General features: G+C 39.3%; 1 protein-coding gene across 1 annotated transcript in view; it reads right to left on the minus strand.

Annotated features, from left to right (window-relative positions):
* EFHC2 (EF-hand domain containing 2) overlaps window positions 1-26,881 on the minus strand; it is a 200,423-nt gene that overhangs the window by 62,977 nt on the left and 110,565 nt on the right. The window contains 4 exon segments of the mRNA XM_029240869.1: window positions 20,130-20,260; window positions 22,885-23,081; window positions 25,956-26,070; window positions 26,072-26,099. Of these exon segments, the coding sequence (XP_029096702.1) occupies window positions 20,130-20,260; window positions 22,885-23,081; window positions 25,956-26,070; window positions 26,072-26,099 (471 nt within the window).

Here is a 26,881-nt window from a genome sequence, read left to right on the forward strand (position 1 = left end):
AATTATTTACCCAGTTAAACTTCAAAAGTAAGAGAAAAAATACATTTCAGAAAATAAATTTATTCATTCCCAGAGTTACAAAGCAAGTCTCAATAAATATCAAAGAATTGGTATCATGCAAACCATATCTCCAACTAAATGTAACAAAAAGAGAAAAAAGAACTATAAAGCTAACATCATACACATCTGGAAATTTAAAAACAAACAAATAATTAATTGGCCAATTTTAGGAAATATTTACACAGGAAGGACAAAAAACACTAAACACACTAAAGCCAAAGTAGTATTTACAAGGCAAATTAAGCCTCAAGTGCATTTCTTAGAAAATAAAGGCTGATAATCAGTGAAACAAATGTCCAAGTCAAGAAATTAGAAAATAAACACAGAGAAAATAGAAAGAAGGACATAATAAAAATAAAAGTAGGAATTAATAAAATAGAAGTTAAAGGTAAAAATTGGGGGGGATTAACAAATTGAAATCTGGTTCTTTTTAAAATTAATCAAATAACTCTAGTAAAATTGACTTAAAAAAACAGAAAAGGCACAAATCAACAGTAATAGGGCTTAAAAAGGTGATAAATTTTAAAAATTAGACGAAATGGAAAAGTTTCTAGAAAATATTTATAATTTTCAAAACCAACTCAAGAAAAAATGGAAATCTAGAATAGCATGTACTCTCCTTAGAGAAAGCGAACCATTAGTTAAAAAATCCACCCACAGAAAAAAAAGGAATGGCTATATGGTTTTACACGCAACTTCTACAAAACCTTCAGAGAACTAATAATACCTACTTTTTATAGAGAGTGAATGTTCTGAAACTTATTTTATAAGACTATTATAAAACACTGATATCTAAACTGGACAAAGACAGTATGAGAAAGTAAAAGTATAGGCCTGTTTCCTATATGAACAAAGATGGGAAAATCCTAAATAGAATACCTTCATCTACCAAAATACCTATGACCTTAATGGTGAAATATTAGAAATAACTCTTTTAAAATCAGGAAGAAGATAAGGATCCCTGCTATTACTACTTATCTTACATATTACATTGCAGCTGTTAGCCAAAATATTATAATAAGAAAAATAGAAAGAAATCATATAGATTAAAAGGGAAGAAGCAGGTCTGTCATTATTTACAGTTTATATGATACGGTCCAAAATAATATCCAAAAGACACTACATATTCTGAGGACTCAAGAGGGAAAATGAGACCAGCATACATAAAATAAAATACAAAAATCAATAGCATTCATATACACCAGCAACAACCAACTGGAAAATGTAATTCTAAAATTAAAAGGCAATATTTGCAATGACAACAAAACTGTACAGTATTATAAAACAAGATACACTATATTCAAAGATGGGAAATCTCTATTTCATAGTGACAGCAGTTCTGCCCCCTAGTTAGTCTATAAATTCAACACAATTCCAGTCAAAATCCAACCTGGCTTTTTAAAGAACTAGAAAGTGGTCATAAAATTGATATGGAAAATTAAAAGCCTAAGAATAGTCAGAAGAAGAAAAATTAGAACCCTGCTCTATATCACAACTTATGATGCCATAGTAACAAATTAAAACAGGTGGTACTAGCCTATGGCTAGACAAGTAGACAAATTTAACAAAATAGAGAGCTTAGAAACAGATTCATATGGATATGGGACTATGAAATATGTCAGATGTGTCAGTACAAACCACTGGGGAAAAAAGGATAGACTTAATGCATGGTGCTGGAACAACCGGAAATTCATATGGTATTCATAATTTCTTAAAGAGGATGCAAAATTCACTAACTATAACGGAAAAAAGCCCATAAATTTATCTACAATTAAAAATTTAAACTTCCACATGACAAAAGACACAATACAGGAAGTGAATAGAGAAGCCAGACATAGAATACATCTGCAATGCACATAACCAAGAGAGCACTTGCATGCAAAATGTATCAAGAACAAAGACTTTAAAAAAGACTTAAATCTCAACAAAAAAATGAGCAATGTGCAAAGGATGAAAATATAAATTGATGCTTCCACTTTCTAAGAAAAATTTAACAATCCTTAGTGAAGTTGAAGATACAGCTTATAGCCTAGCAATTCTACTTCTAGGCTCCTATTCTAGAGAATCCACAGAGACATGCACAAGGATGTTCCCTTGCAGCTGTCTGTAATAGCAAAATGGCTGTTCATAAGTACAGGAGACTGAAGAATGATCCCCAAAGATATCAGGTCCTAATCTCCGGAACCTGTGAATGTGACTGTACATGGAAAAAGGGTCTTTGCTAATGTGATTAATTTAAGACCTTGAAATAGATTACCCGAGATTATCCTGGATTATCCAGGTGGGCCTTAACAGCCATCACATGTATCCTTATAAGAGAGAGAGAGATTTCTCTCATGCACGCACGCACGCACGAGGAGGAAGCGATGTGAAGTCAAAGACAGAGGTTGGAGTAATACCACAAGCCGAGGACTGCCAGCAGCCACAGAAACTGAAGAAGAAGGGATCAGATTCTCCTAGAGGCAGCATCACCCTGCCAGCTCCTTTATTTCAGCCCAGTGATACTGATTTGGGACTTCTGGCCTCTAGAACTGTGAGAGAATAAACTTCTGTTGTTTTAAGCCACCTAGTTTGCTTTTGTTACAGTAGCCACAGAAAACTAACATAATAAGAAATTGGTAAACTGTAGTTTATTCATAAAATGAAATACTATAAAACAATGAGAATAAATAAACCAGAGCTACATGTATTGACACGGAAATAACTCAAAATCATACGTTGATCGAAAATAGCAAGTCACAAAAGGATACAGTGTTTACCATTATGTACATTTTTAAATGCACAAATGATATTGTAAATTGTTTATGGATACATATATATGTGGAAAAAAATTAAGCATGGGTATTATATATACATCTTGATACTGGTAAGGGAAAGAGATGCTGAGGGAGCAGGCATTAGCTGTATATCCACTTCTTACTTAATTTTTAAAAAGAGAGATAAAAAGAAAATGTAGAAAAAATGTTAACTTTTATTAATTCTGGGTAGTGGGTATATAGTGTCTTTCAGCACATTTTGGTATAGTTAAAATTTTAGTAATTACACTTCCATTTAAGTTTTGAAAGAGAAAATATCAGATTTGGAATCAAACAGATTTAGGTCTGAATCCCAGCTCTGCCCCGTGACCTTGAGCTGATTAATGAGTCTGCCTTGCAGGGTTATTTGAAGGATGAGACGAGTTTTATATAATTGTCTAATACAACCTCAAAGACTAATAGCAAAGTATACCAGGTGGGAAAAGACTGAGGCCTATGAGAAAGCCTAGTCCTGATGGCCAGGAGAATTATATACAGCATTGTTTCCAAAATTGTTTGATCGAGCAGCACCACACCGTTGAAAAGTTTTTGAGCAGTCACCCTCAATTTACCACTTAACAGTAATATGCTTATGCTATCGTACTTTTATATATAATAAAAGATATGCAAAATAATTTAAAGGGCTAAATGAAGATAAATGTAAATCATGGGAAAATAAATATGAATAATGGAAAAGACCATTTTCCATTAGAATGGAAAATAACAGATAGATCATCAATCCAGCCTCTTCCTTTTACAAGTAAGGAAATGAAATCCCAACAGGTAAAGTGACCTGGTCACCATTACAGGCACAGAACTCATTCTGTGAGGCTTCATGAAAATACAGGCAAACACTCTAAACAAAATTTTCACAGATTAAATACAACAACTATAAAAGGGCAAACAACATCATGACCAAGTGAAATTTATCCCAGAAATGCAAGTTTTAACATTTGAAAATCAATCAATGTAAGTTATTAAATTAACAAACTAAAACAAAAAACTAATCCAATCATTTCGACAGATGCAGAAAAAGGACTTGACAAAATCTAACACTCAACAATATAGGAATAACAAGGAACTTCCGCAACCTGATAAAAGACAATTACCAAAAACTCTTAACTAACATTACACCTAATGTTAAAAGATTAACATTTTAGGAACTAATTTTAGGAACAAGAGAATGATGTCAAATGAATCCAGTTTGGAAATAAAGAAGTAAAACTGCCTTTATTCTCAGATGACATGACTGTCAATATAAAAAACCTGATGGAATAAAAAAGAAAGCTATTAGGACAAATAGGTGAGTTCAGCAATGTATCAGGATATAAGATCAATACACAAATATCAATCCTATTTATATATACTAGCAATATACAATTGGAAATTAAAATTAAAAACAATACAATTTACAAAAGCATCAAAAATATGAAATGTTCAGGGATAAATCTGACAAGAGATGTGCAAGCCCTGTACCCTGAAAACTATAAAGTATGTCTGAGACAAATTAAATTCCAAATAAATGGAGAGATACACCATGTTCATGAGTCAGAAGACTCAATGTTGCCCACAAGTTTATCTATAGATTTAATGCTATTGCAGTCAAAATCCCAGCAGGGCTTGTTATATAAATTGACAGGCTGATTTCAAAGTACCAAAGGAAATACAACAACCTAGTATAGCCAAAATAACTTTGAAAGAGAAGAACAAAGTTGGAGAACTAATACTACCTGATTTCAACATTTATTATAGAGATTCATTAATCAAGAAAGAGTGGTATCAGTGACGAGACAGACAGATCAATGGGACAGAACAGAAAAAGGCTCATCATATATGGACACTGATTTTCAACAACAGTTCTAAGGCAATTCAGTGGAGAAATGATAGTGTTTTTTTCAACAAACGGTGCTGAAAAAATGCATATCTACATATAAACCAACAAATAAAACTTCAATCCTTATTTCACACCACAAACAAAAAATTAACTTAAAGTGAATCATAGACCTGATTGTAAAACTATAATGCCTCTAGAAGAAAACTTCTGTGACCTTGAATTAGTCAAAGATTTCTTAGATCTAATTCCAAAATCATGATCCATAAAAGTAAATATTGATAAATTGAACTTAATCAGAATTTAAAACTTTTTCTCTTCAAAAGATACTTTTTTAAGGGAATAAAATCACAAGCCACAGACAAATATATTTGGCAAGCATATATCTGATAAGGGACTTGTATCCAGAATAAATAAAGAACTCACAAAACAGGAACAAGAAAACAAAAAACTCAAAAAATGTTTGGGAAAAAGACCTGAAATCTCCTCTGGCTTCACCAAAGATTTATGGATGGCAAAGCAGCTCATGAAAATATGTTTAACATCATTAATCATTAGGAAAACTCAAGTAAAAACAACAATGAAATACTACTACTCATCTATTAGGATGGCTAAAATTAAACAAATGGACCATACCACGTGTGGTAAGCATGTAGAGGAATTGGAACTCTCAAAGACTCTTGGTAAAAATGAAGATGATACAATCACTTTAAAAAAACAATTTGGGAAGTAAAAAGCTGAAGAAACTGAAAAGTCAACAATTCTTCTTAGATCCATCTGAGAAGGGAGGTCACTGGGCAAACCACTGTCCCTCAAACTGGAAAGACAAATAGACACTCAGATACGGAGAATCATGACTTATCAGAGCAGAAACCCACAAGCAGAAACCTCGGTGGGAACCAGTAGCAGGGTAGGAAAATCTGAACTGTAACTGATGAATTTCTGGAGGCTCCATGTGGACAAGTCTAAGAGATAAAAACTCCTGGGGAGGCCAGTCATCAAGGGAGCCCCAAACTTGTATGAGCTTTATCTCCAGGAGCTTTACCAGGTTCTCACAGTGAATATCAAGGAAAAATTCTCTCTGGCTTCTGGCAGGAGAGGAGAAAAGTAACCAGTTTGAAATGTGCAAGAGCATTCTGTTCTTCTTAACAACGCCTGCCTTCAAGGGAAACCATTTTACCAATGGGGTTTTATCAGAGCCTAACCCACCCGGGGAAAGGGAAGTACTCAACTCCAGCCCCCTCGAGCCTTACACATAAGGGAAGGGAAATACCCAAATCTAGCCCCCTCCGGCCATCCTATCCCACGTAGAGGGGTGAGGGAGGAAACTAAAATGTACTTATGAAGTTCACAGTTGAGGGACACAGGCACACTAAAAAGGCTGAAGCCTAATCATAGCGATAGAGAACACTTCTCCCCCGACACCTTACCACCACATCACCAAAGGCTTATTTACCAGAGTTTCTTTTATCTAGTACATCATGTCTGGTTTCAGCAAAGAGTTAAAAGGCATACTAAAAGGCAAAAAACATAGTTTGAAGAGACAGAGCAAGCATCAGAACCAGACTCAGATATGGCAGGGATGTTGTAATTATCAATCTGCAAATTTAAAACGACTATGATTAACATGCTAAGGGCTCTAATGCAAAAAGCAGACAACATGTAAGAATAGATGGATAACAGAGAGATGGAAATTCTAAGAAATAATCAAGAAGAAATGGTAGATCTCAAAAACACTACCAGAAATGAAGAATGCCTTTGATGGGCTCATTAGTATATAGCTGAGGAAAGCATCTCTGCATTTGAGGATAGAAACATCAATAGAAACGTCCAAAACTGAAAAACAAAGAGAAAAAAGACTTAAAAAATGGAACAGAATATCCGAGAAATTCTGGAAAACTACAAAAAGTTATAGCATATGTGTAATGGGAATACCAGAAGGAGAGGAAAGAGAGAAAGGGACGGCTGAAATACGTGAAGCAATACGAATGAAAATTTCCCCAAATTAATGTCAGACACCAACCATGGATCCAGGAGCCCAGCGAACAACAGGCAGGATAAATGCTCCCCCGAAATTACACCTAGGCACATCATATTTAATCTGTAGAAAGTCAAAGATAAAGAAAAAAAATCTTGAAAGAAGTTAAAGGGAAAAAAATACCTTACCTATAGACAGGCAAAGATAAGAATTACATCCTATTTCTCCTCAAAAACCATGCAGGCAAGAAGAGGGTGATGTGAAATATTTAAAGTGTTGAGAGAAAAAAAAACAAGCTAGAATTCTGTATCCTGTGAAACTATCCCTCAAAAGTGAAGGAGAAATAAAAATTTTCTCAGACAAACACATACTGAGGGAATTTGTTGCCAGTAGACCTGCCCTCCAAGAAATGTTTAAAAGAAGTTCTTCAGAAAGAAGGAAATTGATATAGATCAGAAACTTGTATCTATATAAAGAAAGAGCATTAGGGATTGTTAGGGAGTTTGGGATTGACGTGTACACACTGCCATATTTAAAATGGAGGGCTTCCCTGGTGGCACAGTGGTTGAGAGTCCGCATGCCGATGCAAGGGACGCGGGTTCGTGCCCCGGTCCGGGAAGATCCCACATGCCGCGGAGCGGCTGGGCCTGTGAGCCATGGCCGCTGAGCCTGCACGTCCGGAGCCTGTGCTCCGCAATGGGAGAGGCCACAACAGCGAGAGGCCCGCGTACTGCAAAAAATAAATAAATTAAAATGGATAAGGACCTACTGTATAGCACAGGGGTCTCTATTCAGTATTACATAAGAACCTAAATGGGAAAATAATTTGAAAAAGAATAGATACATGTATATGTATAACTGAATCACTTTGCTGTACACCTGAAAACTATCACGACATTGTTAATCAACTATACTCCAATATAAAAGAAAAAGTTAAAAAAAGAAAGAGCATTAGAAAAGGAATAAGTCGATAAAAAACTTATTTTTCTTAAGTGATCTAACATATATAATTTGTTCAAAATAATAGCAACAATGTATTCAATTACGTGCATATACATGTATATGAACATATAGATGCTTCTGTATAAGTGAAATGAATGACCGTGATGTTATTATAAGGTTTCCTCACTATTCATGAAGTGGTATAGTGCTATTTAAAAGTGGACTTGGAATAACTGTAAACGTGTACAGTATTGCAAACTCTGGGGCAACCACTAAAAAAGATGCCATTTATAATGGCACCCAAAGTATGAAATATCCAGGGGAAAATGTAACAAAAGATGTAAAAAAAGCCTCTAAAACAACAACAAAAAATACCAGTTTGGTAGTTTCTCAAAAAGTGAAACATATGCCTACCGTATGGTCCACACATTCCACTCCTAGGTATTTACTCAAGAGAAAGCATTATTCCCGTTTTGGGGGTGGGGGAGGTGTGAGGGGGCAGGTGTGATGGAACTGTTCTGTAACTTTATTGCGGTGGCAGTTGCACAACTCTAGGAATCTGTCACAATCATAGAATTGTACACCAAAAAGAGTGAATGTAAATTTAAAAATAAATTAGTGCTTTAAAAAATCAAATGTGTTCTTGGAAAATGAGACCACATCTTCTTCTTCGGATGTAAAACGTATCTAAATTCACAAAAGCCTCCACCCCCACCTCACCTGGCTCAGTTCGGGTAGAAGAAGGAAATTTTACTACTATTCTTCCAGATGGAAGGTACACATACTAAGAATCATTTCTTTACTTTTTTTTCCCAACCCAGCATATTCTGTGTTCTAACTGATGTGGAGGTCTTTTCACAGGAGCAACTTCCAAGATGTGGCACAGCATTTCTCCACCTCTGCAGTTAAAGAACTGGGAAGCCAGGACTCTGAGGCACTAAAAGAAATCAGACTGTTTCTCAAAAAATTAAAAATCGAATACTTAATTTGAGGGCTGCATATTTTCAGTATTCTAATTCCCCAAAATGTGTTGGCGCATGCTGCTTCAGTTAATATTGTTGTTTAACAAATTACCCTAAAAATCAAGTGCTTAAAGCAACTCTTTTGTTATGTTCATGAATTCTGTGGGTCAGGAATTCCGACAGGGCACAGAAGAAGGTCTGGAATTTCAACTTGGGTGATTCTGTAACTGCGGGCTTGAATTATGTGAAGGTGTCTTTGCTCATAAATCCAGTGCATGGCAAGGGCCATCAGCTGAGATTTCAGTTTGGGCTGTCACTTGAATTACCATCTACAAGTGGTTTCCCCATGTAGCTTGGGCTTCTTCATAGCATGGCAACCTCAAGGTGGTAGAACTTCTTACACGGTAGTACAGGGTTCCAAAAGTAAGTGTCACGTCATACAATGTAGAAGCTGCATCATCTTTTCTGAACTGGCCTCAGTTGTCTCACACAGCATCACTTCTGTCGCATTCTATTGGTTACAAGTGAAGCACAAAGCCACTCAAGATTCAAAGGGAAATGGCATAGACCCCACCTCTCCGTGGAGCGAGTGTCAAGTTCACATGTTGGACACTGCTGCAGCCATCTTTGAAAAATACAATCTGTTATACATGTGTAGTATACAGTTTCCTTCAGTTAACAAGATCATTGGTATCTAGCATTCCTCAGTTAACTGGGATATTAATGTAGTGAGAATATTTCAATCCTCAAGAAGTGGGAATGTACTACATAAGGAAATTGGTGGAGGTATAAAAGATCAACATTTCAGTTTCTTTTGCAAAGGAGAATTTGCAATTTTAAGAGTCAAAACTAAGTCACAGAACAAGAAGAAAATGAATGGGGAAGACACTGTCACTAATTTAATAAAAATTTGAAAAAAATTTTAAACTCTTCCATTTCAAAATTATATTTTAAAGCTCTGGAATTGTTTTACTTCAATATAAAATATTCTGGCTTATAATAGAAAACTTTGGAATAAGCATTTTAAGAATTTAAGTAAAATAAACCTGCATACTGATCCCACAGCATATAGAAAATTTAATTTGAGATGAATCATAGACTTAAAAGTAAAAGCTAAAATCATAAAGCTATTAGAGAAAAACATAGGAGTCTATCTTGGTGACTTTGAGGCAGCCAAAGACATCTTAAGCAGAAAGCAATAACCTTAAAAGAAAAGACTGACAATTTGGACTTCATCAAAATTTAAAATATATACAGTATTCATCAAAGGACACCACTGAGAAAGTGAATAGGAAAGCCAGAGACTGGGAGAAAAACATTCGCAAAACGTGTATCTGACAAATGACTTGTATCCAGGAAATATAAAGAATTCCAACAACTCAATAATAATACAACCAACCAACCAATAAAAATTGGCAAAAGATCTGAAAAGACACTTCACACACACACAAAATACAAACAGCCAATAAACACATGAAAAAAAGTGCTCAACATCATGCGTTGTCACGAAAATGCAAATTTAACTACAATGGGATAGTACTACATGTCTACCAGATTGCTTAAATTAAAAAGCCTAATAATAGCAAACGTTGGCAAGATTGTGAAGCAATTTGAATCCTTGTACGTTGTTAGGGGAAATGTAAACTGGTATAACCTCTTTTGGTAAAAGGTCTGCCAGTTTCTTAAAAAAACTAAACATACACCTATGTGCTAGCAATTCCATTCATAGTTATGTAACCAAGAGAAAGAAAACTATGTTCACAAAAATATTTGTACAAAAATGTTCAGAGCAGGTTTATTTATATTAGCCAAAAGTTGGAAATAACCCAGGTGTCTATCAGCAGGGGAAAGAATAAACAAATTGTGGTATTCTCATACAATGGAACACTACTCAGCAATATGAAGGAATGAATTACTGATACAGTCAACAATATGGATAATTCTCAAAATCATACTTAATAAGAGAATCCACAAAAGAATATATGCTGTATAATTTCATTTATATGAAATTCTAGAACAGGGAAAAAGCCATTTACTGTGAAAAAAATCAGAAAAGTGGCTGCCCCTTGAATGGGGGATGTGGGCAGGGACTGACTAGGATGGGGTGTGAGGGAACTTTCTGGGTGACGGTAATGTTGTACATCTTAATAGGGATTTGTGTTGCACAGGTGTATGCATTTGTCAAAATTAAGCAAATGTATACTTAAGGTTGATGCATTTTATTGAATATAAATTTTACATCAAAAGGAAAAAATGTAAATAAATGGTAAGCGTGCTGATATATTTAGAGGGAAGTAATTGATGTCTGTGATTTTCTTTGAAATGCACCAAAGTTAAGATGGATTGATGGATGGAGAGAGGGGTGTATAAATGGAGAGATGCATGATAAGGCAAATAATAGTAAAATATTAATGATTCAATCTAAGTGGGGAGAATAAATGGGTAAGAATTTGTTGCTAATTTGACAAGAATTTGAAAATTATAAAAATGATTCCATCCCCAATTTAATTGCGAAGCTCTGGAATTCTGTAACATAAATATAAAATATTATGGCCCATAATAAAAGAATTTTAAGTAAGCACATTGAAATTATTTGACTCTAATCAATAATCAGAGTAGAGCATCAAGTGGAACAACTCATACCCTGCTCTATGATTATGAGACTCTTGACTTCTGCTCTAAGCATTCTGCCAGCATTTGTCATTAGCTCTTTCTGGAAACTGAAGCAAGAAACGAAAAATGCTCAGTGCTCTTTGCCCAGGCTTTTTGGTTTTATTTGCTTGAGCTTTATTTATCTTTTTAATGTTTTTTCTACAATTGCTCATTGTTAAAAAAAAAAAAATCAAAGAATGAGGCAGCTTGGTGTGCAGCCTGCTAGGATTTCTTCAAAGGATACACAATCCCTGAAATATTTATATAAATATACATGCACATATAACCGTTAGACTTTTGGCATAAATAGGATCATATTATACAGACTTCTGAATTTTGCTTTATCTACAAAACAGCATGATATATATATGGTAGCCATTAGTGCTGTTTACCTAACATCTGGTTTCCCTCTTTCCTCTGAACATATGGGTGGAGCCATGTGACTAGTACTGGCCAATGAATTGAGAGTGTAAATGATATGTATTTCTTCCCAGCCGAGACTTATTGGGCTTGACCCTCCAAAGCTCTCTTCTCTCTCTGGTATATTCAAGGTAGTGGCTGTTCTGTCAGATTCAGTCCCTGAGTGGCTACTGTGAACAAAGCTCCCTCTGACAACAACAATGGATACACAGAGTAAACAAGAAATAACCTTTGTTGATTTAGTTCCCTGAGATTTGGGGGTTCGCTATTACTGCAGCATTACTTAACCAATCCTGACTAACACATTGAACATTTTCTCAAGTATGCATATTTGGCCTATCTCATTCTTTCTAATGGCTAAATAGTACAGTCTTAAACCAAAGCAGTAGAATTTATCCAACTACTCCCCTATCGTTGGACATTTGATTTTTCCAAATTTTTGCTATTACAAAGCTTGCTGCAATAAATATTGTGTGTGCACACACACACATACACACACACATATCTATTACAATCCACTTGTCAAATTTTTTCTGAGTAAAAAGTTTCTGAACGTGCAATGACTAGGTAAAAGGGTCTAAGTATTAGATACTGCCAATTGCCCTCTAAAATGCTGAACCAATTTAAACTCCTATCAATAGAAAATGAAAGTACCTGTTATCCCACAGCTCATCTGGAGCCAGTTATGTTATTCTTTTTAAATGTCACCAATACAATAGGTGGAAATATTTCATTGTTGTTTCAGCTTGCGTGATTATTGGGCTTCTTTTCATAGGTTTAAAGGCTGCTTGTATTGCTTCTGAGAATTGTTTATGCCTGTCCTTAACCCATTTTTGTCTGTTGGTTTTACAGTTTTTCATAAATCCTTAATGTCAATCCCCTGGTTCTTATACTGGTTGTAAATATTTTCTCTCAGTCTGTCCCTTGTCTTTTAAATTTGTTTACAGTATTTTTTGCCTAGAGAAATAGAAAATTTTCCTGTAGTCAATACAGTCAACTTTTCCTTTATGGTTTTTGGAAACTGTGCCCTACCTACCACAAAATTAAAATGTATTAAATGTTTCCTAATCAATTATCACTAAAACCTTTATTAATCCATTCATTGTCCACTGAATTGAGGATTTCTCTGTACCTTATAATAAAGTCCATAAAAATGAATCTTTTACGGGCTCTATACTCTGTTTCACTGGTATTTTAGTTTAATCCTCTATTAGTATATTACAGTGTTTTCAAATATCTATAAACTACGTAAATTCTAGTATCTTGACTGTAATATTCTTCCTTTTCAACTTTTTTTTCAATCCCTGATTTTTCTTGAGGGACCTCAAAATCAATGAGCCAATTTCTCTCCCCTAACCCTGCAAAACAAAACCAAATCTAACAACAGCAACAACAAAAACTCACACTGTAAATTCTGATTAGAATTGCTTCAAATCTAGATTAATTTGGACAGATTAGAATTTTTAAAATAGTGTCTTCCCATTCAGAGATATGATAAAATTTTGAAATTGTATTCATTTTAGTCTTACACATTTCTTGTCCAATTTATTCCCAGGTATTTCATAATTTTTGTTGCTATAGTGAATAGTACCCCCCCATTGCATAATATTTCCTGTTTATTACTAGTAAAACTATTGCTTTTTATGTAGTTTTCTTGTATTTAGCTACTTTCCTAAATATTCTTAATATTTCTAATCATTTTTAAATTGAGTCTTTTGGATTTTTAGATATAAAATCACATTTGGGTTCTAATTTAAAAATCAGTCTCCAGTTCTATTTTGGGCTATTTACACAATTGGTTCCTAAATGCCTATTTCCACTATACCTAGGGTACAAAATAATGGAATTTTATGGCTGGAAGGGACCTTAAAATTATCTAATCCAAGGGTTACCTCGTCAAGTACCTTCTGGGATATGCAGGTAAGGTAAATGGGAGAAGGTATACGACAATAAGGAATTGGAGAGACTGGGGAAGAGTGCAGAGACCAGGTACAGTCTGAGGCGGACAGTTGCCACTCACCCCCAACTGACAGTTGACATGGGGAAATGTAGGCCCAGTTTCTATTTTTCAAGAGGAGAGAGAAATATAGACTTTTATGTTTAAACTCTTAATTTTAAAAAACATTAAACAAAAACCAAACAAAACACGATTGCCAGCTATCAATCCATGAACTTGAAAGTAACCCAATGCCTTCACTGAGGGCAATTTAAACTCAGAAAGGTGTGTCAGAGATTGCAAAAGGAGTGGAATATAGGGGAGGAGTCTGTATTTTGTTTAGTTGCCGGGGTGGATCAGAACAGTATTTGCGAAGTGCTAAAACCAGGCAAGTGTTTTGCTTGGTTTGTTTACAAACAAGGAGTTCAGCTCCTAATGTTGACATTTTACGCCCCCTGTTTGGCTCATCTTGGCTTGGATTTGCCGTCATAGCAAATGAAGAGGGTACCTTTTAAATCGCCCATCTATATTTGGGGAAATTACCATGTTATTTTCTCCGTCACCCCAACATGGAAGTCAGAGCTCAATTTCCCAGGCTTCCTTGCAGTTAGAAACATGCTGGTGACCCAGGCTCTGCCAATCGGGGAAGCTTACATGAGACCTTGACTTGGAAGGGATTAACAAGAGAAAACCAGCTAGGCGTGGCCACCTTTGGTGTCAGAGGGGTCCAGCTTTCAGTGGTAGCAAAGGACACAAGGTTGCCAAAAGTAGTGGCAGTGATGGTTGTGGTAAAATCAAGTTCTTGGCAGCAGCGCAAATGTAGCAACGAGTGTGGGTGGTGCAGTAGGAACAGAGGCCATTTTCTCATCAGACAAGTTCTACAGCCCAGTTCTGGGCACTGTTCCTAGAACTGAGCCTCAAGCTTGTTGCTCCAGCCCTTCCAAAGATACTGTGAACCACCCAGGATCCTTTTTAAAAATTCCTTTTCTGCTTAACTAGCCAGAGAGGATTCTGCTTTTTAAAAACTAAGCCCTCACCAGTACAAACAACACCATCAGGCAGTGACAGAATCAAATCAAAGATCTCGGTCTCTTTGATTCCCAGGCCAGCATTTTTTCTATGACATCACATTTATTTATATTTAATGCTTTTAGGAAGGTTCAAAATGCTGTTTTCAAAAATGTATGCTGAGGCTCGTATCTCAAAGATATGGTATGGACACTGTCAAAGTGTCTATTTGGTTCAAGATGAGAGTACATGTTTGAGTGCTTTTGGAATTTGTCTTGGTTTTTCCTTCTGTTCATATAGATTCATAGACTAGTGGCTTCCTTAAAAGATGTTAGTTAGGCTTACAATAAAAACACCAATGTACACAGAGTTGTTCAAAAAAAGATAGAGCAAAACCACATAAAAGGAGAGATAACTGTCTGAGATTAATCAGGATGAGATCATTACAATTTTCTAAGCACTAAATTTATAATCTTCTTCCTTGAAGTAAAGGACAGTAACGGGGTGGATTATATTAATGTTTCCCAACCTTGGTCCACCAACGGTGATGTTTATTTTCCACCTTCATGGCCTCCAAGTTTTTAAAGGGCTTCTTCCAACCTCATTTATTAAAGAATGCTTTCAATGACCTCATCAAGAGTAAATACAGAACTTACTGAAATATCGAAAACAGGACATAGATTCCTACTACTATTTTCGGTGGCTATTTCAAACTATTCCAACTATTGGGATAAAGGGTTTTCATTTTCTAGTGTCCGCCATGCACTACAGTGTGCTACAATAAGAACTTTACATACGTCATCAGATTTATTCATCACAACAGCTCTATGCAGTAGGTATTATTACCATCCCCATTTTGTAGGTGAAAACATTGCTCAGCAACTTACTCAAGGCCACCAAGTTGACAAATGGCAGAGCTGAGATTTGGATGCAAGCCTACAAGTCTAAAATTGAATCTGTTTACTACATTATACTACCTCTCTCAGGAAGAATTTTAAGTTTACAAGAACGAAAATTTCCTCGAGGCTGTAAATCTTGGAATTTATTACATCGATGCTCACAGGAAATCTCCTGATCCCACAGTTGATAATGGGGGACTGAGGAAGAATGGTGTTAATAATTCACTACATTCACTGAGGCCTGAGACACGGGGTGCTGGAGGTATCTAGGAAAGACTCCAGGGTGAACCGGGCATGTGCCCTGCCCTTGGAAAAGAGGTGAGCACTGAGCACACAGAAAACCAAAATACATGCAGGCTACATGGGGCGGGTGTCACCTCTGATGGAGAGATCAAGGCTCGGGGAGGTGGCCGGAGGGAGGGGCTGGCCACGTCTTCCCTGGCACAGGGCCCTCGCTGCTGCTGTTGCCTAGGGTTCTGAGTCCAGGGCCCCCATCAGGAAGCCTCACCCTGCCCATGTTCCCAACTGCACGAAACACTAGCCCTGCCAAGCCTAGTCCCTGCCTGGCTCCCTGCTGAAACCTGCCCGTCAGGTATCGAGGCTCTGAGAAAGGCTCTCTGCACTTTCTTCGATAACAATCCATGGCTGTCACAGGCCAATCTGACAGACCATGAAAAAAGTGTCCCAGAGAAATAGGTCCAGCCTAGAGGCAGAGCCAGCTAGCCCCACAAGGCAGAAGAGAAACACTCCCTCCCCAAACTGCCCTCTGTTTCCACCTGCCCCTGCATTCCTTCAGGTCAATTTTGAGGCAAATATCTCAGGAAGGCCCACAAGTTAATCCAGTAATCCATTATCAACCATGGCACCTTATGCAGAGATAGTTTATTAGCTCCTGCCCGCAAGGTTTCCCTGAGAAGCGGTGCAAATCTCTGAGAAGAAAGAAAATGCCCGGGGCTTGGACTGCTGCCCAAAGCAGCAAGCTTGAGCTCTGAGGCGCCAGGTACATACTGAGAGGGCCAGGTATGTAAGCAGGGGAGAAAATGAGGGCCACAGAGGTGAAGCCCAGAGGCCTACACTGCAGTCCTGCCTCTGCCTGCCCACTCTACTACTTCGATGCACAAATTTGAAAAGGGAACATTTTACAAGTGTATTCATAAACCTACAGAATGTTTCAGAATGTCAGCACCTAGAAGGGGCCTTAGAGACCATTATATGGACTAAAGAGTGAGGTGTAGGTAGGTGAAGTGAGTTGCCCAAGTCACTTGACTTGTGAGAGTCGGGACTAGCTCTCCCTGACTTCCCTACAGTCAGAGACAGATTTCCCTTCCCCAGAGCAAGGTAATCAATTATTTACTTGTTTGATGCAAATTTTAGACAGAATGTTCCTTGAGAAATAGGACCATTCATTAAATTATTCAACAAACACCTACTGTGCTTGGCGGGAGCCAATTGTGGAGGCAGGGAAATAAACGAATAACTCAACACGGGCTACCAGTGGATAATACAGGAAAAGCATTTAGCACGATGTATGGTCCACAGTAAGTGCTCAATAAACGGTGACTTCTCCAAAAGAATAATTCGAGTGAGATGGAAATAAGGGAAGAGATGGAGGCAAGGGTCAGATCATGACCAAACTCACATGAAACACTAAAAGGTTGGGATTTGCCCTAGGGCAAAGGAACGACACGATCAGATTTTAGGGAGGTCACTCTGGCACAGCTTTCGAGGATGAGTGTTAAGACAAGGAGTCCAGGTGAACAGATGAAAAGCTGAACTGCAACAGTGAAGCTAGAGATGGAGAGAGGTAGTTTAAGAAGTGCAATTTCAAGAGGGTGGGAGAGGTCAAGATAGGGTAAAGACAAGGTAGACCCTGGCCCAGGCCCTGGGGACAAGTATGGTGGCCTTTACCAAGAGAGGGTCCCCGGCTACAACTTTATGGGAGAAGAAAAAGAGGTCAATTTAGGGAAAGTTATTTGGGGATGCCTTAGGGGCATCCAAAGGGGAGATGTCTCGGAGGCATTCGTACTTCCAGATTTATAATTCAGGAAAACGGTCTGAGCATGAGGAACTAAATGGAGAACTCAGCCTTTAGCTGACAGCCAAAGCAGTGGGGGCTGGATAAAATGCAGCCACTCAACAAATATTCACACCCAGGCACTGTGAAAAGTGATAAACTTAAAGCAAAAAACAAGAAAGAGAAGGTCCTTGCCCTCAAAGAGGTTACGTTCTGGTGAGAGGAGCCAGAATATACACTCATACATACATACAGAAATAAAAGAAAAATATTAGCTAGTAAAAGCTCCAAGCACAGAATTAAATTAGGATGTGGTGTGATAACAACTGACTATGTACTTTCTTTGCCTTTGCCCAGGAAAGAACGTGAAGAGCAAAAAAGAGGGCTGAAGACCATGAACTAGGGACCCACAGATGGCGCAGTGCCCGACACCAAGCATATCACACGGACCAGGACCTCTTGACGCCTCTTCTGCACTCTCATCTGGAGACAGAACCCCCAAGAATAATCCTAGCATCTCATTATTCCGTTCAGGAACTGTGATATGTAGTGAGCCCAGCACGAGGTGCCAGGTTTAGGGCAGTGAACAGGGCTGTCGAGGACCCTGCTCCTCAGAAAGCTCACATTCTAATAGGAGAAGACACACCCAGGCACACACACACTTAAATAAACTTAACTGCAAGTTGTGCTAAGTGCTATGAAAAATATAAACAAGGGGCCAAGAAAAACAGTGAGTGATCTACTTTAGGTAGACTAGAAAGAAATCCCCTAGGAGGAAGCAGCATTTACAATGAGTCCCAGGGTTTGCCGCGAAAAGGATGGTGGTGTGGACGTTCTGAGCAGAGAGAACTGCGTGTGCATAGGCTTGGAGGAGGGAAAGAGCTTGACGTGTTTGAGAAAGCAAGTGACTGACGGTCAGCAAGGCCAGAGGACAGAGCTGGAGGAAAAGAAGTGATGACACTGGAAATACAGAGTTGCATCGCTCAAGGCCCTGCCGGCTGCAATAAAACGTTTGGATCTTATTGGAAGCCACTGAAGGGTTTTTCAAACCAGGTACAGCCTGATCTGATTTCTGTCTTAAGGAATTTCTGGCCAGGGGAGGGCCTAAATATTGGGAGCTAGTTCTTTCTGATCATCTTTCTGAGCCTTGAGGTCACCCTGCAATCACACAGTGTGGCCAACCTTTATTCCGCCCACAATTAGGGTCAGGCCGCAGAGCAACTTTTCCTCCTTGGATCTCCTGCCTGGCCTAAGTGCTTCCCCCAAAGGCCCATAAACTTACTAAAGTGTTTCCAATAGACACTGCTAGAGTACTAGGAGAATGGACGCTTTTGTAAAAGAACACAAAATAATAAAACGAAACCACTCCCTCATTTCTGATGGAAATTCGCTTTCCCCTCCACTGCTTTCCATTAGTCCATGGCCTGAGCAATTGTCTCTGCTCTTTACCCTGTCTCCATTTATTTTCCAAGAGGCCATGAACACGTGTACTGCTATGAACAATAACAAAGAACTATAAATTCTTATTGATCCCAGAAGCTCGGGAATTCTAAACAATAAAAATATGTCCTCTGACTGCTGCTCTCAAAAGAATATTTTGGAGGCACAGAAGAGGTTTGTTGAAATAACAAATGAGCTTTGGGGACACTCTGGGCCAAATGGAGGGCTCGGGTCACCAGGTATTGATGCAACAGGCAACTTCAGACACAAAGTTAGAAAGACCTCCCTGCCACCCTCTCCTGGGCTCACGTCTTCATTTCTCAGCCACATCTTGACTGTATCAAGCTGAGTTTCCTATATAGCTTTCAGCCACTATTGTTTTTAGGAGCCAGCATTCTCAGCCTAAAGAGAAAGTCCCCTTTGTCCTCCATCTGTGATTTAATTTACATTCTCCTGAACGCTCCATTCACTTTGTTTTCAGGCTAAGAAGTCTCACAATTGTACCAGACCCTGAATTTGAATTTCCCTGTGTTTCTGCTGTTTGGAAATTTGCCTAGGTCAGTCACTGGACAGTCCTAGAATTCAGCTTAACCTTAGAGAAAATCTTTATTGTTCATGATTTCTTATAATACTTCTAACCTCTGTCATATATTTTCCCCTTGATTTCTACATTTTTGTGTCTTTCAAAATACATACGTGTGTGAGCACACATACACACAGATGCATACATAGCACCTTTCCTCTGATAATTGCCGAAGTTTCCACTATCTTTTCCAACTGGATCGCATTCCTAAGGAGATGTCCCTCCTAGATTCCTCAGATTTCAGAGGGGTGCTCTTAGCTGCACTGTTTTCAGCCTTTCTCATTCAGATGCAGCCTTCCTGGCATTCCCCTGATCCTTCAATGCCCTGCATGATTCACAAGACAATGTGCCCAACTGACTTACTATGCCTTTGCCTCTCTGTTCTCCCCTAGGAACTTCTTTTATATGCAAATGCATAAAATTTACTAGAAATGGGCAAAACTTGACCATAAAGTAATACGAATGTAAAGAAATACCAATTCCTAGTAAAAAACAAAAAAGTAGGTAGGGAATTAATGAAGAAAGAAACACTAGGGAAGAAATTGTTCTTTCTGTTCTTTGGACAATCTTGAGGAGAAAACAGGTTACTGCTAGCAGAATATGGCTTACCTGAGTGTATTATAAGCCACCATCTTCGTGTGCATGCAATCAGCAGCTGTAAACACCTGCTTGAGCTCTCTGGATTGTGATTCTTCTTGTTTCGTCTTTTGTAGGGCAAGTTCAATGTTGCTCATAAGAAACTGGAAAGGAGAAGAGAAAGGTATTTAAGATAGGGAGTCCAATCTTCCTGGTGGCCAGCAAAGAGACTTCATACTGTGAACCTTGACTTAGCTGGCTATGTCTTTCCATAGAGACCAACACAGAGAAGACATGACAAGATTTCTTCAGCTATGGCTCTAGGACAAGAAGTGACATTAGCACAGGGCCAGATCTGAGAGAAATGCACTTAAGGGACAGTGGGCCACAGGAATCAGAAAAGAACCACTACTCCGACCTCAGCCTCCTCCCTTTAACCCTTGGACATTGACCCAACGTGTTGGGAGACCCTAATGGAGAGCATGGGGATTCAAAATTAAATAAATGGACCCTCATCTTCCCCAGATCTTTAGAGTGCGCCCCCAGAACTGTCAGCCACCAGGTGATACACGCACTGCAGTCCCCTTACACTCACTCTCCAGGCAGGCTCCAGTTCCTGTCTCCTACACTGTGATTTGGCTTCTGACTCTGTAAGAATACTTCTTATTCAGTCCACTAAAGCATAAGCTTGTAAATAACTACAGCAAAGAGCTAGAAAAGGAGAAGACTAAATACAAAAAGAAAAACATTGATGGTAACTTAGAATAAAGTTCATCTCTGCCCCGGGAAGGGGGAGGCATTCCCTCCCTTTTTTGCATTTCCTTTAATCTGTTTCCATGATAGGATCTACTAGCTCTTTTGAAAAGACTCCTCGGACTGATATTAATCTTTCTCTGCTTAGAATGTCTTTGTTAAGGGTAGTTTTAAGATAATGCAGTTTTCACTTGGGATGCTGATACTAGATAATGTCCTACACTGCTTTTATCTTTCTGAAAGGAGAATAGCCCTTTATGTCTCATATATATATGAGATATATATGTGTGTGTGTGTATTCATGGTATATATTTTTTATATTAAAGTACAGGTTTGCACTGTGTTTGAAAATGGAGCTCTAGTTACAATAGCTATTGTAAATTGTACACCGACTGAGCTTGCTATGGGGCACACAGAGCTAAGCACTTAAAACATTTTCGCATCCGATCTTCATAGTAACTCTCTGAAATAGGCACTGTTGGTACTCCCATTTTACAGATGTGGAAAACAAAGCTCAGGGAAGATACACGGCTAAGGCCCCTCAGCTTTTAAGGAGTCAGGCTTCCTAGCCAAGCCTGCTGGTCTCCAGGAATCTAACTGCCCTATTATTGAGCATCTCACCTGACTTCAGTGCTTTTGAAGAGCTACCGGCTCTTGGTGTCACGCTAACCCAAGTTCCTAACGATGCAAATGAAGAGATGGCGTGGCAGCCCCAGAGGGTGCTGCCCAGGCCTGCCCTCAAGAGGGACCACGCAGAGAAGAGCACTGTTAGCGGACAGCGGACAGCCCCCAGCTGCTGCACCTTCGTGATCACTGCAGCGCTGCAGCTTTCAGAGACCCCACGGAGGCCACACTCTCCCCAGACTCTTACCATCCAGTGACTGAGCAGGAAGGAGGCACCAGAGCTGGGCCATTCCTGCCTGACATGGGATTTCTCCGATAGCTAGTTTGCTCCAGTGCTCCCCATTGGTCTGGTGCAGACTTTCTCAGAGCTATGCTGTGTCTGAGGCTCTTCCCACCCCATCCTCCTTCCTTCTCTGTCCTTTCTCAGGGATCAGACCGACATCCCAGTCTCCCCACCTACTCCTGTTCCCTCCCCCTTTATCCTTCATACGCATTTCCCCCAAGACATCTCTCACATGTCTAAGTCTGCCTTGGTATCTGCTTCTCAGAGGACCCAAACTGATCCGGGTAACGTGCTATACACAGTGACACTGATCTTAGCAACTTACCCCGAGCATTTTACATATAAATGAAACGGAATTGGTACTATATCTATATAAATGGCACATAAATATTATTATTTTCAGGCAGACTTTTTAAATACATCATTTCTAGATAGATTCTTCAATAGTAGGCAATGGTTCTGAAATATACGTGTTTGCACACCAGACTAGTCCACACTTAAAACTCAAGATTTTGTCAACATGTTATTTTTACTGAACGGCACTGCCATAATGGAACTTTTAGTGATAGTACCCACGTGCCATACTATTGCAAATGAAAAAACTCTTGGCGCTCACTGTTGCCAATTTGTCCTTGGAGTCCCATTTAGGCCTCAGGTGGCTCCTGTTATGGGAAGCTGCAATCCCAGCAACTATCAGGTTCCCTTGGGGTTTCTGTTTGTTTAGGTCTTGGCCTTCTCTGCAGGCCTGTGCCAATTAACTGGGACAGCACAGTGTGTGGCACCAGATTGTCTTCCTTTCCGATCATTGCTGAATTTTTTTCTGAGAACATTGTTAGCGTCAGCAGAAAACCCAGGAAACTTGATTCAACCTTGGGCCTGCCTCCTGCCTGTGCCTGGCATCCATGATGCTGGGCAGTGGAAAACCCAGCATATAAACAGAGGAGACCAGGCCCTGGCCTCTGTGACGGGACCTGTGGCCAAGTCGTGCAGATCCATTATTCATGCCCACATGTGTGAAAGCACAATGTAAAACTGGTGGCGAGATGAAGAAGAAAAGGCCTGGAGTAAGAAAAACACAGACTGCAGAGTGCTGAGAGGTGAGTCAAGAATCATACCAAGTGAGTTCACCTTATCTGAATTCCTCTCCATGTAGTTTAAGGTATACACATCAGCACTGACCAAAAGAAATAGGTAGCCATTCACGTTCACTTTGGCTCCAACATACAGCTCCTCAGCCTTGATATATTCTGAGAGTTTACTTTTAAAGACTTCTTGTCCAGGCTTCTTAACACGAATTCTTTTTAAGAACATCCCACCAGTATTCCCTATAGAAAAAGAGAAAAAAAGTTAATGAGTAGGTCTTGTTCTTAAAAGAACCATACAGGGCTTCCCTGGTGGCGCAGTGGTTAACAATCCGCCTGCCAATGCAGGGGACACGGGTTCGAGCCCTGGTCCGGGAAGATCCCACATGCCATGGAGCAACTAAGCCCGTGCGCCACAACTACTGAGCCTGCGCTCTAGAGCCCGCGAGCCACAACGACTGAGCCCGTGTGCCACAACTACCGAAGCCCGCACGCCTAGAGCCCGTGCTCTGCAACAAGAGAAGCCACAGCAATGAGAAGCCTGTGCATCACAACGAAGAGTAGCCCCTGCTTGCTGCAACCAGAGAAAACCCCACGTGCAGCAAGGAAGACCCAACGCAGCCAAAAATCAAACAAATTAAATAAATGACTTAAAAAAAAAAAAAGAACAGTACAACTTGCCTTTAGAGTTACTTCATGCTCAAACACAGACCATACAACTTAGCTGTGAACTTGTGAACTCATACTGCGTATGGTACTTAAGGGAAGAATGAGGCAGTGGGTGAAGAAATGAGACTTCCTAGATGAGTGTGTAAAGAAGAAAAGTGGCATGGCATTCCAGCCTTTTCTTTTCTCGCCCCACTCCCTTCCCAGTCCAAACACTTAAATAAACACTTAGCGAGGACTTGCTACATGCCCAGCAGCATCCTGGAAACTGGGACATCAGGACCATCTTTAGAGCCTGCCTGAACAGTACCAGGTAGAAAATTTCTCACCTGAGCTTATCTCCACCTATTTGTCCTTATACTTCTGCTGACATACAGATGAAATGTAAGATGCACTATTTCCGGAAAGGAGCTTACTTAATTATTTGAAGATTAACTACGGGAGTCCCCTGAACTCTTTTTTTCTACAGGCAAAATATCTTTGCTTCTTTTAGCGATGCCTCATTTTTCTTACTTTCCAGAATTCTCACCATTTCCTCTGCTCTTTTCTGGGTATTATTTGGTTTTTGAGCTCTTGGAAAGCAGTGAGCAGAGTTGAATGTGGGACTCCATTACCTTCTAACCGAAAATGAACTGAAATCTTCAAAGCTGAGACCAGATGAGCTTTGGGGATCAGCTTCATCACACTCCTACCACTTGCAGAAACCAGGGGTGGTGGAAAGACATAGCCTTTGCAGCCAAACAGAGCTGGAGTCCCTCCTGGCTCTGTCACTTGCTTGCTGGATGATCTTTAGGAGTCATTTAACCTCTCTGAACCCCTCTGAATTCTCATTGGTAAATGGGAATAATATTTGTGGGGGGCCATGAAAATGTATTTCTCAGATTGCCTGCTGTGGGGAACAAAGTTGACAGAAGGCTCCAACTGCTATGTTCTGAAATCCATCCCCAGATTTGTGCCGAGGTCACGCTTCCCAGAGGCTGCTGCCAACACATGACTGAGCAAGGCAGGGATACTAAGGCAGGCCCATTCCTGCAAGATGGGAGCTCCTCCGACTGGTGACTTTGGCCCCAGGACTCCCAGTCAGCCTTGGCAAAACTTTCTCAGAGTTTCACTGCAGTCACCATTCCCTTTTCACCTTCCCCTTTTTCCCTTTCCTCTGTCCTTCACAGGAGTCAGACATGCCCTGCAGTCTGATGGCTCTCCTGGCCTCTTCTGGCTCCTGCCACATTTTCCCTCACCAGCATTTCCCCTAATAAATCTCTTGTACATTTAATCTCATCTTGGGGTTTTGCCTCTTGGAGGACCTGAACTAACACAAAACGTAACCTCATAAAGGTCTTCTAAGTATAACAGTAGGTGCTCAATCAGGACTGCTATTATTACCAGCAAGCTTATAGTTGACTGCCGTCACCCTTTCTGTTTTATGAATGCTGCAATTGGTTTGGCCATATCGTCTCCATTCTAGATGTAGAGAGTTGATTTTTTGACCTTCAAGAGCATGACTTTATATTCATCCCTATTTGATTTCATATTCTAAGATTTGATTCATTATTCAAATCACCGTGGACCCTGACTTAGTTATACAAATTATTCATTATTCATTGGTGTGCTGAGTGGCTCATACCAGCTCATAAGGGCTGGTTGTTAAATTTTCAAGGGATTTTGCAAGCCAGTTGTTAAAACTGTTGGTTGCTTGAAATTGGCCATGGTTTGGGTACTTGCATCATGGAAATTGACAAACAGTACAAAATAGAGCTTTTAAAATTTTTTCAGAGAGCCGGTTAACCAGCACACCATTGATTATTCTTCTCAAACGTGTGTCTTTGGCACAGATAAAAATGTTGAACGTGTTGGGACAAAGAAGAGAGCCCTACAGTTCCATAATTTGTTAAGTCAAAATCAATGGCTCTCTTCAGCAATGGCCACCCTATCAGTCTACTGCAGAGAGGCACTCCGTGGGCCCTGCAGCTGGAACCTTGGCAGCAGCCTCAACAGCCGGAGGGAAATAGACTCTGAAGATTAAATTTGTTAATCTGGGATTCTTGTCCTAGGGCTAGACAAAAATTTCGTACGTGGTACTATCAAGAATACAGAGTTCTTCTTGTCTTGCTAGCTGTGCATGGAACTGGTGGTAGCCAGACCATGATTTTGAAGCCGCTGGATTCCACAGAGGTGCCTCAGAGGCCACGGAGGAAGTAGGGAGAGTGTCCAAAAGGACATGTCCCAAGTCCCCCAGTCCTGAGCCAACCAAAACTGTTCCTCTTTTATCATTTTATATGTCTGAGTTCGCATTTAAGGGATCTTTGTAAAATGAACTTTAGTGGTTAAAAAAAAAAAAGAAATCCACTCTCTTAGATCATCTAGGCTATAAAAATCAGACCACAGTCCCTTTCAACATGAAGAGACAGTTAATTATTCTGAGGAAACTGCCATGAGACTTATGTCTCTTACCTGAATTCCTCTCCATAGGTTCAAACACTGAAATTGTGTCATCACCGAGAAAATATGAAATAGCAAACATCCCTTCCACATCGGCACATTTGTGTGTGATTAGTTTTGCAAAAAAAACGGAGTGTATTGCTTATGTTGCTGTAGCTAAATGGAAGAAAAACGAGGGTTATAGCATTATACAAGTAATCTTCCACATATTATGCGTGCAAAAAAACCTGCAAAAGGTATGCTATGTTTTTTTTATTGAGATGTAATTGACATATAACATTATATTAGCTTCAGGTGTACAACACAATGATCTGATATTTGTATATATTGTGAAATGATCACCACAATAAGTCTAGTTAATACCCGTCACCACACTTAGTCACAAAAATTTTTTTCTTGTCATGATAGCTTTTAAGATCTATTCTCTCAGCAACTTTGAAATACGTACTATAGTATTATTAACTATAGTCATCATGCTATACATTACAACCCCGTGACTTATTTATTTTATAACTGGAAGTTTGTACCTTTGACCCCCTTCACCCATTTCACCCACCTCCCATCCCCCAGGTGCGCTATGGTTTTAAGATAGTAGCATAAACTCTCAGAGGTTGAAAAAGTTCTACCATCTTCTTACTAAGGCTCTAAATCTATATGCAGAGGCATTTTCTCAGTTTATTAAAATATCTCTTATTCTTTTGATGTCCAGGGTAACACATTGGGAGAATGTACCCAAAACAGATGTCATAAACACACTGCTCAAACCATCTGCATTGCATGGTTGTTCCCTACTCACAAGGCTGGTCAACAATCACAATCATGTCAGCAAAAGAAGCACAGCACCTGGGCCTCACTGCCTGAGTAGGCCAGAGGCTGTGCTCTGCTGGTGCCTAGAGCCACCTCCCCATTGCACCGCCCACTTTCTCATGCCCATTCCT

Source organism: Monodon monoceros, unplaced genomic scaffold, assembly GCF_005190385.1.
Source record: "Monodon monoceros isolate NGI ecotype Baffin Bay Population unplaced genomic scaffold, NGI_Narwhal_1 Super_Scaffold_22, whole genome shotgun sequence".
Lineage (NCBI taxonomy): Eukaryota > Metazoa > Chordata > Mammalia > Artiodactyla > Monodontidae > Monodon > Monodon monoceros.